This window comes from Trachymyrmex cornetzi, unplaced genomic scaffold (genome assembly GCF_001594075.2).
Source record: "Trachymyrmex cornetzi isolate Tcor2-1 unplaced genomic scaffold, Tcor1.1 scaffold9, whole genome shotgun sequence".
NCBI lineage: Eukaryota > Metazoa > Arthropoda > Insecta > Hymenoptera > Formicidae > Trachymyrmex > Trachymyrmex cornetzi.
Genome location: NW_017300244.1, coordinates 84,874 through 97,471, shown reverse-complemented (window position 1 = coordinate 97,471; position 12,598 = coordinate 84,874). Strand labels below are relative to the sequence as shown.

At 31.4% G+C, this 12,598-nt stretch overlaps 1 protein-coding gene across 1 annotated transcript; it reads right to left on the bottom strand.

The window, feature by feature from the left end:
* Positions 1–1,387: 1,387 nt before the first annotated feature.
* On the bottom strand, positions 1,388–9,088 carry Trhn (tryptophan hydroxylase). Its single transcript, XM_018520267.1, has 12 exons — positions 8,915–9,088; positions 6,860–6,964; positions 6,301–6,514; positions 4,315–4,418; positions 4,151–4,218; positions 4,034–4,084; positions 3,025–3,123; positions 2,777–2,823; positions 2,558–2,693; positions 2,281–2,407; positions 1,986–2,215; positions 1,388–1,845 (listed from the first exon to the last, which is right to left on the bottom strand). Exons 1-12 carry the CDS (start codon positions 9,011–9,013, stop codon positions 1,506–1,508), a joined length of 1,620 nt encoding a protein of 539 aa, XP_018375769.1. The 5' UTR covers positions 9,014–9,088; the 3' UTR covers positions 1,388–1,505.
* Between the last annotated feature and the right edge of the window lie 3,510 nt (positions 9,089–12,598).

Sequence of the window (12,598 nt, the reverse complement as noted above, 5' to 3'; positions counted from 1 at the left end):
TTACGATTTCCTTACTGATTACGTCTTACGGACTTACGTTTTTCTATGTGCTCCCGGCTTTATACGTGGCTGCTCTCTGTGCTAAAGATCCGAATTCAAATCCCACACATATACATATGTACATACATATATTAGATCTGCATATTGAGGAATTTTATCGGCAGATCAGAATTTTATTTTACTGTTATTCGCTATATGGCAAGTTATTAAGACAACTTCTTATTTAAAAAAGAGAAAAAACGGTGAATTGGGATAGATTGTTTCCTGCTTTTCTGTGTTGAGTAGGATATTAATTTACCTAATATAAAAAGAATTTTGTTTTCAAGTATTCAAAATTTTTGTATTTTTCATAAATAAATGTGCGTATGATAAATTCTTGACATCATTATTTAATTGCAGATATCGGTAAAAATTTGAAATTCTCAAAAATCAACAAATATAAACATAATGCAAATCTAAATTTTCCTTCAACAAGAGAAATATTTTTTATTTAAATTTATTTAAAAGTATTATTTATTTTGTATTAATAATACAATTTTATTGGAAGAAATTGATGCAAAATTCAAGTGATGAAAAATAAATGGAAAATTCATTAAAACATTATAATCATTAATTTATTATAATAGTTAAACATTATATTTATTTCATTGATTAGAGAGGCTTAAATAAAAATTATTGTAACTTACATTTATAATTGTTTTTAAAACTAAAAATTAATAATATTTAAGAATTAAGTAAGAAATGATTGCTTGATTAATATCGAATCAATACTGATTTAACATCGTTCGAATCGATCACATTGATTCAATGTGAATTGGTCGAGCGACCAATCATTTCTGACTGAGAAATAATGAGGATGGATGAAATATAAGTTGAATTAGCAAGATTTATTATTATCTTTGCATATATTTTTTAATCTCACACAATATATCTCGATAATATTCTACATAACATTTTATTCGTACATTTAACAGAAATAGAGTCAAAGCGTTTATATTATAATATGTGAGAAGATTAAAAGATACATTTAAAAGTGTTAAATGTATAATGTAGAATGACTACTGAAAATTTAATTTCTGTAAAATTTTTCTTTTTGTTTTTTGAGGAGAGAAGCCTCTGCTAAAAAATCATTATGTTTTCTATATTATTACATAAACAGTTAACATTTTAACCTAATTATTCACACTAAAACGTATTCTAAAATAAGATGATTTAACTATAATACTGATGTTTCAGTATATTTTCTTTTCTATATTTAAATCTAATAGAGATTATTTGTGATCAATAAATTATTTATTCTTAGATTAACTGGATAAATAAAGATGGTCTTCTCTTTAATCCATCTTTTTACGCAACAGTACGTTTTTTTAACATTTTATGAGTTCGCGCTTCAAAATAATTATATCTTTGGATTGTTGTATATGACTATAATTATAGATTTTACATCTTTATGTAAGACAGAGATTTCTACGTTACTAGGCATGCGATACTAAGGACGATGTCACTTAATTCTTCATGGTAACATCTTTATTATCACAATGCGATTGCTGATCTTGAGGATGAGTTTCCTCGGCGTTGGGACTGTTATCCTGATCATCGCTATCCGAGGACGAATTATCATGTGGCATGTCGATGCCGTGCTTCAGCAGGCTCGTTATCCTTTCGACATCGACAGTATCATCCTGCTCATGAATCTTTTTCAGGGCGTTCGATACTATGCATAGATCGCCTCGCAACTCGCTAACCACTGCTGAAATCTTTTGGGCATCCGTCAACACCTCCACCGATTGAGTATACGGGTTATACCGTATCCCGAAGGGTCGTTGAATCTGATTAGCAAACGCGCTGAAGAACATAAGTGGCAATATAGTAGCAACATGAAAGATACATTTTCTTTACTTTGAAATCTTTGAATGTAAAGAAAAGGGGAATGATGGGCGAAAACCAGTGAAATGTAAAGATATATAAAAGAAGAAGATAATCACCGCATCTTTTCCTTTGCCTCTTCTATGCTATCCGTATAGTAATACGCATTCTGAAACGCTGTAATGATGCATTCCTGCTTGCAAGTGATGTCTGGTTCGAATCTCATGGTCTTCTCGGGGGTGGTGACCGCATGTCTCAATTCCGCCACCGATGATAGTAATCCGGCCCCGTAAACGCGTAACATACCATCTTGCTTGCACAAACCGAACTCCACCGTGAAGAAATACAGCTGGAAAGGCAGAAGTCGAATGCGTGGAAGAGAAAGGAAATATTTTTCTATGTTCGAAGACTTACGGTTGCCAGTTTGTCTATATCTTCATCGGACGCGCCGAGAGAAGCCAGACCGAGTTCTTGAGAGAATTGTGCGAAGCTTGGGTTGGCAAGCAGCGGCATGTGGCCCAGTAATTCATGGCAGCAATCTCTGCAAATTATGGAATATTGCAATTGTTTTAAAGTGTCGATAGCAGTAAAGGAAAGAATAATTTAGGAGTTTTATTTCATCATCAATGTTTGTATTTTTGTACAGTACGTTGTTTGAGCTTTTATAAAGAATGCTTATAGAGAAGCTTACGGCTCCGGCGTATAAAATGGATCGGAAGAGTGTCGAATGTATTGCGTGCAATGAAACACTCGGAAAGCAAGACCGGAAAGGAAATCCCGCGGTGTCAGATAACCCGCGACTGGGCGAAGTTGAAATCCTGTCGTTCCTGCAGATATATCGATTCTTGTTTAAACAAGTTATTATTACTTCCGCGAAATAACAGATTAACTACGTAATAGTTTTACTCACGTTTCAAGAAAACGTTTATATCCTGCAGTTGTGGTATGTTGTCTTCTCTAATTGAAAGATAAAAATATCAAATATTTTTTATGCTGCTACTGTAAACTGATATTTCTCTTTATTTGTTTTTTTTTTAATATTTTATTTTTTATAAGTTATTCTTGAAAATGCACGTGCACTTTTTGGATATCGATAATTATTAATTTTTTAAATGTAATTATGGACAATATTTCGTGTTAAATATTTGCTAGATGTACCTGTATCCACAATACTTGACTAACTTCGGCCAATTTTCCAGATATTCCTTGCACGCATATTTTTGATAGAGTTGGTGCAGTTCGCGAAAAACAGTTCCCCTAAGATACATAAAATAGCAATTTGGTTATATTTTGCAATCTTTTTACATTTCGATAATATTACGTTTAATTTGTTTATCTTTCCTATATATTTCAGTATACTTTTTTTACAATTAGCTGATTATTATTAAAGCGTTGTTATATGATGCATTAATGAGTTACATTAAATTGTTCAAACGTTTGGCTTTTACCGAAAAGCTTTCGTTTTAATTGAGTTTATTGAAGCGATGATGTTTGCTATATGCGTCGCTGCATTTAAGTCAGAGAGATTGCATTAGCTGAGTTGCTCCTCGATCTCTTCTCACGCCGGGGGTAAATCAAATTGACGCAATTAAGGGTGCATTCAGCGTGTGCCAATCTTACTTCGATTCGTACTTTACAAAGAGACACATGAAGGGAGAGAGAGAGAGAGAGAGAGAGAGAGAGAGAGAGAGAGAGATGTAGGAAGGAGAGAAGAAAAAGGCAAACTGACTTTCTCGTTTCGATGAGGTTTCGAAAGATGGAAGTTTGCAAGGAAGACACTGAGCAAATGTATAACTTAAGTATCGAGAAATAGAAATGATTCTTCTATCTGTGTCAATTGCCTTCATGTACACGGAGGCACGTTTGCAGTTCTGTCCGTAGCTTAATGAGAAAAAGTTATATATTGTGTCTCAAAAGAGAATAGAATTGGTTCGCGACTTAAAATATATCATAAACGATTTTTAATATGATTGCAAGATATTTTCGTTAATTGTTTTGCTTATTGTTAGTCTTCCTTCTTTTCCTCAAAAAATGTTACACATTCAATTTTTGAGAATCGTAAACCTTTTACGTTCCAATGTGGTATCTTTCCAAATCTTTATGACAATTTAAAATGGCGATTTAATAAAAAATATTTTCCTTTTTAGGAAGAATTTTACAAACGTACCAGGTTCTGATCTCCTCCGGCGTGTACTGCACTCTCGGTATTGATTGACCACTAAAACATCATATTGCTTGTAATTATAGGGAAAAGGGAAGGGACAAATCCTTTTACTTTACTTACTATCTGTAATTGTAAGCGATGTCGGCGAACTCCTCGCGGCGTTTACGATACACGGTATCCTTGAAACCCTACAATTGCCGAATAGTTTTGTTAAAGCACGCAGTCGAGAGCACAAGAAGGAGTAATTGCAGTAACATGTTTACGAAAACATGCGGTAAACTTACGGGATGGTCCGCATCCAATTCCGAGCCATACATAAGAACTTTTTGCGCCCGATCGAGGTCGGATATCTTCCGCGGAAACCAGGGCATATCTACATCGCTAAAATCTTTAAATCCGATATAAGCGTGTTGCTTATATGATATTCCATTAATAAAAATCTTGAGGAGAGATAGAAACGATAAAGATATACCATGGTAAAACTTTGATACAAATTCTACCGGACTTGCAATTTTAACTTTTGCTAAAAGGAATACTTTGAGGTGTAAGTTGTAACAATAAACTGATCGCACACACACTCGAAGAAATTTGATATTCCTTTTGATTCCTCTTTTGCGAAAGAGAAATCGTACATACGATCAAACATTTTATTTTAGAAATTTTAAAACAAACGAGAAGAAGGGATTTAAAACAAAGAAAATCTCAAAAGTTCTTAGAGTATCATAAATATTATATGAATGAAAATACGATGAAAAAATTTAATAAATTATTAAATTGTTAAATAACTAAGTATTTGACTTAAAATAAAGTAGCAAATAAATAAATTATATTCTATTATTAAATTAGCTTTTATTATTTTATTTTATTATAAATTTAGTAATATTCTGTTACTAAATTAGCTTACGATCTGTTTTACAGGCAGTTGTGTCAATTTACGCTACACCCCAATTTTATTAAATTAGCTTACGATCTGTTTTACAGGCAGTTGTGTCAATTTACGCTGCACCCCAATTTTATATTTAAAATTGCATTATGAAAAAATAAGAAAGAAAAAAAATATAAATAAAACTGATTTAAGAAATTATAAACATGTAAAACGATGTAATACTATCAATAATATAGCTACTATTATTTAAACTACTCAATTTGTAGAAGAAAATCATAAGAATTTTATTTTCGTATTTGTAAAATTCATTTTCAGCTGATTTTGTATAGAAGCAAGCAACAAATACATGAATTATAAGTTTTTACTTTCTTAAATATCTAAACAGATAATGTTTTTATCAGTATTAATAAAGTGTAATAATTAATTTTTCCGAAAAATACACAGAGAAAAAGATTTCTTTGAATGTAATAAATTTGATTGTGTATCCAATTAATAAATTTGATTGTATCCAAATAAATTTGTTATTTGGAATGGTCCAAACAAACCAATGTTTAAATTAATAAGTGCGATTGTTTGAATTTGAAACAATGTATATCTTTGTCTTAAATACATTATTTGTTTGAACAGATAATATCTATTTTCAGTATTCGCGTGATCAACTGTACGGCACAAACATAATTGATGTAGCACACAGCACTGCTCGTTTAATCCTATTGTTAGACCTATAAGCCATTGTTTCCATATTTTCGGTCAAAAAATGTAATAATTGTTCTAAGAAAGCAATTATTTGCATGGAATAACCTAACCTCTATGAATATATTTTGCCATTTTCTAATAAATAATTTATTTCATTGTTTGTATACATTGTAACCAAATAATATATTATTTAATTGAAAGATCTTACTTCAAATAATAATGTTATTTCTGTCAAGCAATAGAAGTTTCTCGAATGAAACAACAAAATTTTTATTCAAACAAATAATATTTCGTACAAGCATATGTTGTTTCAATAAAACAAATTTTAGTCAAATAAATAGGAATACTAAATCCAAAGAAACTTTTTTCTCTGTGTAAGAGGGTATTTCTTTAAAAGACCTATGTTAGTATTAATGACTATCTTTCCTTTACTTATTTAGGTATTTGAAATTGAAAGCTATGACTCTCAATTTACAAAAAGAAACATAAATGAATCCAAATCTAATAAAATGTTTACTACTGCGATTGAGATTAAAATATTTTTCTGACCAAAGCTGCAGTTTATCATATCGGAATTTAAGTATATCAATATATACGTATAACAATATATTTACAGTGACATGCGGTTATTGCAATTGCGTTTAGCTCGATAAATTTGATAAAGTCATTGTGCACATGGAGGACTCACCGAAGCTTGTCGCAGTCGAAAGAGAAGGCGCGCGTGGTATATTTCCAATCTGTTCATAATGAGCGAGATTGATAGCCGCTACTTCGCGGTTCAGCATCTTCATCAATTGTTCCATTCTCTTCGGATCGCACTCGACATCCACGAGAATATCATACTCGGATCCGCGGCGCAGTGACTTCCTCGATTCAATGTGCACGACGTTTATACCTAAATCCTTTGTACGAGATAAGGGAAAGATAGTCTCTATTCAATAATCGAAACGTGCAGCGTAGATATGCGGTATCATAAACGATTTGGAATTTCAGAAGTAACTTTTCCCCGGTGTACTAATTGTCACAAATTTATAATCTATCTCATATTAATGAGATAGAAAGGAGGAAGATCAACAAAGCAATAAAAAAAATTTTTAGCGAACTTTATAGTATTTTTTAATCATCAGATTTCCGATTGTTCACTCGGCTAAATTTATTAAACTTAACACTTATAAAAAAAAACTGAGGCGGATAAATAATTTTGACGTAGGTGTAAACCTACTAAAAACAAAAAATATAAAACGTACCTGAAATACTTGAAGTGCTCGTGCCAAGCCACCGACTTGATTCTTCAAGGAAAATATCACAGAAGTCTTGTTGTCACTAGTTGAATTATTCTCATTCTCGGGGATCTAAACGAACGAGAGACCGTATCTGTTTAATAAGTTGCTTGTCTGAATTTTTACGTTAATTTTTATAAAATCGGTTTTAGGACTTTTTTATAAAATTAAATTTTTTGGGTCAACTCCAATTGAACTAATTGTTCCGAAAAAATTGAAAAGTATCGGCAAAAAAGGTAAAAATATATATTAAATTTACCATCAGTATTTATAACAAATATATATAATTATAAGGCAAAACTTCCGAATAGGGGAGGCAGCCCCGATGACCTTGACCTTGAGATATGTTGTCAAGGTCATGACCCTGAGTGACTTCCAACAGGTTTTAGTCGTCGCTCGTCCTTCGGTCAACTAACTAAGGTCGGGGCTGTCTCCCCTATTCGGGAGTTTTACTAATTATAATTATAAATGAATTAACGTTTCTCTTCTAAGATTAATTAATATCTATTGTATTTACTTTTGCATATACAATTTACTTCAAAAGTAAGAAAATATTCTAATCACATTTAAAAAGTATGTAAGAGCAAATCAGAATAATGCTTATAAGAGCCAAATACAGGATGTACGCATGTAATGAATTTATTCAATCAATACATTAACAGATGTTTCGATCCTATATTGCGGATTATTCTCAATATCGCAAAAAATCATTTAGAATTTAAAAATACAAATTTAAAGCACACAAAAAAGAGGAAACGAATTCTGTGACATGTACACGGAGAGAATTTTCTCTTAAAATTTAGCCTGAAAATCATGATAATAGTGGGACAACATAGTATTTCAAAGAATTATATATGAGTTTCTTTAATTTACTAATATGTGTCATAATAAGATATGTAATGTATTTTATTAATTTTACTAAAGGGTATAGTAAAATTTCAACATTTTAAAATATGTTACGCAGTTTATGATTCTTTATTATTTTAAAAGAATAGATGCTAAGTAGTCATAAAAATATATAAAATTGCTTATACAATTTTTACCATACAGCATGATATTTTTAATCCGATTTAGTCGCTTATAATTTTACCATGTAACATAGTAATTGATCGACTGTAATCGATATTTATCGGTTATTTTCGTTGTCGAGTGTGTCTCTAGCTACGCTAGAACTTACTCACTTCAAAACATTTTACAATCTGCATTATAATTTTTACTACATCATTTATAAAAAGTCTCTTGTATATTTCAAAAAATCTATCGTTACTGATAATATTTCATTATTGTCAAGTTGTCCCAAGCTTATTACCAAACATGATGAAATTTGTAATGAATTTTGCGGTAAAAAATAACGAAAAATTCTCTCCGTGTAGCGGTACGTGTCTTATGAAATGTAGACGTGTTAAAAGTATAATAATGTCCAAGCGCATTTTCATTTTAATTACTAAGTTAACTATGAAAAATTTTTCAACAATCATTTATAATAATTAATCAATAATAAGTGATTAGATGATTAACAATAGAAAAAATTCCTAAAAATTGCAAATGCAAATAAATTAAGTCTCTTTTTATTTATTTATAAATGATCAGACTTACATGACAGACGCAAAGACAAGTCGCTCAGTAAACGCAACAATTCTATCGATCGCACTCATGTAAAAAACGCAATCGAAAACTAAAGTTTTTTATCTTGTTGACAAAAATGGTAAGAAGAGAGAAGCATTAAGTCCTTATAAATAAATTAGAATATATAGAGTCAAGATACCGTGTCATTTTTAATGTTCAAGATAAAAATCATTTCACAAAGAAACAAATAAATGGCTTAAAACATTAATAATGGCTTAAACATTAAAAATGGCACGGAAAATCAGACTATGTAAGAATCTACGATTAATTGTGAAAAAACGAAGATAATTTTTAAATTATTCTTGTGTGCGATTTCACTTGTCGTAATGTTTGTAACTTTAACTGAAATCACTAGTTGTCAATCTATATTTTCTCAATAAATATACAGCAACGTACGTCGCGCGATTTGTGTAGCGGACTTCCTTCCTTGACAGCCCAACTTTCGCCTCTTCTGTACAGCCACACCCCGAGAAGACTCTTCCCTGATCCACTCATAATGACTTTTGTGATAAATGAATTTGTGAATCAGCGAGAGGATACTTTTTGTCGGTAATTTCGTTTATGAGCAAGATTTAGCTCTTATATGACGCGATAGATAGTTTCGCGATTAACGATTCGCTGTCTTTAAGGAAACGAGCAACAGTGTGCCGGTACCATCTCTAAGATCCTCTTAAGACCTCGGTCTCCCCGTTTGCGCTCGTCCTTCTCAATGACGATCTCGTAGCTGGGCGGTGCATGGCGGCATCAGCGATTCTCATTGGTCGGATAAAACTTCTCACGGGGTTGAAGACAAGTGTTGGCTCACCCCCGTTTAGTAAGTGGTGCCCATCTTCAAATATATTCTTCGTGAGTGACGTCACTGGAGCCTATGGGGCGGACGATGCGAGCACCGGTAATGAGCGCGCAAGAATTGCAAAGTTTCCAATAAATGAAATGCAACATAGTACGTTTCTATTTTTACAATGAATTTTTACTCAAGAAATAAGAAATAGCGTCCTTCTCGTTTACTTAACAGATAGAAAAGAATGAGACATATATTCCATCAACAATAAGTTGATACGGAAAAAAGATTTAACACTGAAAAATATAATTATTAATTATACTAATTGTAATTATTAATTATATAATTTATATAAAATACAACCATAAAATTTTATTTATTTTAAATATTACATTTTTATTATTACATTGACAAATGTAATTCCGGTTACATATTGATAAACAAAATATTTTATAAATCTATATATTATAATTGTAAATTATTTTTATATTTTAAAATTATTTAAAAAATATTCAATTATACCTACATTTGCTATAAAAATTATACACTGCATATTTAAGAGATATTTATTATAAATATAGATTTCATCATATTATAAATAAAACGTTGATAAGAGCTTCTTCTTTTTATAATATTGTATGGAAATTATGATGCATTGATAACGTTTCTGTCATTAAAATATATTAATGCACGCAGAGCAAAATGATATATGCCGCAATAAAAAAATCGGTCGAAGGACCGACTTTCTATTAAAGGGAAGAAGCTTTTTCGACGAAGCGACAATTTCTCGTTCTTTAGATTCTGTTCCGAAACAAAGAGACTGTTTAATAAAAGCTCAAACGTTCGAGAAGTACTCCCACTCGAGGAAAGTAGATGCAGCACATTACGAGTGGTCCATCACTTACCACTATCAGCTGCCGCAACGCAGTTCCACCCTTAGAAAATTATACCAAGTGTTTCACCGGCATTAAGCGAGATTGAGAGTATCGTTCGATCCCGGCTTGTGATACTCCTTTATCGAAATGTGTTTGCAGACGGTTGGTTTCCAGGGGATGTTTTTCGCGAGAGGGGATACTTTTCGGCACTGGTAATCATTTATTATTCAATCAATTTATTTCATCACTAATTTTGTTAACCCTATTGCCGAATGCGTTGTGAAATTTTTTGTTCTCATCAACGACGCTACAAAGAATTGAGAGATTCGGAGAGCCTCGGTCTTCGTGAAACTGCGAGACCGGTCTGCATAACATAATCTTACGTCACCCGCATCCTTTCGTATGCCGGTGACACGAGATATCCTTTACCGTGATGACAATGAAGTTGAAAGAGTAGTTATCAGCTGCGATATGTCGACGACAAGAGGTAGCTTATAGAATCAAACAAAAAATTTGTAATGGGATATGCCAGGTAACACGAATTTAGTCTTTATCTCCTACCCTGTTACAAAGGGCACTAGGTCAAAAGTAATCGATACTGTCAATTTTTTTGCCTCGTATTATCTGATTTTTTTCTTGAGGGTACATTAACGAAGTTATTTTTCGTCGTGTAATAAAAACTTAATTGCTGCAGTTTCAAATTATATCTCTTGGGTTGGAACAAAAGTTCGTAACTGTACTTCATTTGCATCATGTCTATTGCCCGTATTCATAATCAGATCTTATATTTAAGGCTTCCTTAAATTTATCTTCAGATGCTCTACGAATTATTTTTTTTACTACTGAAAATCTAAAGATAAATTTAAGGAAGCCTTAAATATAAGACCTGACTATGTGAATACAGATCTATATGTTTAACAAAAATGAATAATTATACCATTCGATAAAACAAAGTTTCAGCCGTTATGTTAAAAAAATTTGAATATGATTGTGATAATGGGAATGCTTTTGGAGTTCCCTTTGAGGGAAAAATGAATATGTGGTATCTGAATTATGTCCAGTATCTTGATGAAGACAACAATGTGCCAACAAGAGCAGTTAACGATGTTTTTCTACACTGTTAAAAAAGACATAAAATTTAATGTACTTTTAAGTTATAAAAATTAAATTAAATTTTATGACTACATTAAATTTTATGTATCTGTAACTGAAAAGTATATTTGTGTACATGTACATGAAATTTAGTGTATAGTTTCATAAAATTTTACGAAACGTACACTAAATTTCATGTACATGTACACAAATATACTTTTCAGTTACAGATACATAAAATTTAATGTAGTCATAAAATTTAATTTAATTTTTATAACTTAAAAGTATATTAAATTTTACGTCTTTTTTAATAGTGTAGTTTTAAAGAGCTTCAATAAGGAGTAGGAAGCTAAGGAGAGATAAGGTTCGTACCTTCGCCAGAATTCAATTTAGCAGTTAAAACATTTATTTCAGTGAATGTCTCACCTCTCTGTCAATTAATATATGACTCATGGCAAGGAGGCATTCTTTTATTTTTAGTAAAATTACAGTTGCTTGAATTTCGAAATTCGTATAGCGCTACGAACTTTTGTTCCAACTCGTGTGACCCCGATATACATCGATCTCTCCTTTTAAATATTTATAATCTAATAATTAGGTTCAAATGGAAATATTTATTAAAAAGACATACAATTGTATTTGCGTTGTGTATTCCAAATTATTATTTTATAATTTCTTTTGTTCCTCGTATAATTACATTTTATTATTATTTATTATTATTATTATTATTATTTATTATACAATCTGTTACACACTCATATTATATCTTCAGCCTATAATCTGAACGTTTTTAACGTGCTTTCTATTCTTGATATTTGTTGTTCTACGTTTTATTGCGTTTTCATGTTATATTTCTGTCTTTTGACGTCGATAGCCTGTTGCTTCACTTTTGCGAGACGCGTTCTTCCTTAAAGCTTTCCAAGTGTGTGTCTCTTCGAGAAAATCGACTGAAATTTTTTAATCGATCGAAACGGCCAAACGTACAGAAAGTCCTCACGAAGGAAAACATAATGATTATTTATCGAACAGCAAACAGTAAGATCTTTTTCGAACGGCCTCTCAGCACGAATAATAAGAGAAATGATCGATAATTCTAGATTCTCCGGGAGCGGATGTAAGAAAAATAGTTGTGAGGAATTGTAAAATGATGCAGCTGGTGGAATTGCGAACAGACATTGGAAAAATGTAATTATGGTGTAATTTGATTTTGACGATACATTGATTACTTCAATTTTTGGGTCGGAATTCTATACAATTACAAAATAAATTTTAAAAATATCAAACAATAAAATAAATAAAAATATCTTTATGCAAAGGATACCTCTATTGTCT

Excerpts from the sequence above, each read along its gene's own strand:
- Trhn (XM_018520267.1), bottom strand. The coding sequence starts at position 9,013 with ATGAGTGGATCAGGGAAGAGTCTTCTCGGGGTGTGGCTGTACAGAAGA. Across the intron at positions 4,219-4,314 it reads AATTGGATGCGGACCATCCC|GGTTTCAAGGATACCGTGTA; the intron begins GTAAGTTTACCG and ends CGGCAATTGTAG. Across the intron at positions 1,846-1,985 it reads GAGGCAAAGGAAAAGATGCG|CGCGTTTGCTAATCAGATTC; the intron begins GTGATTATCTTC and ends TATGTTCTTCAG.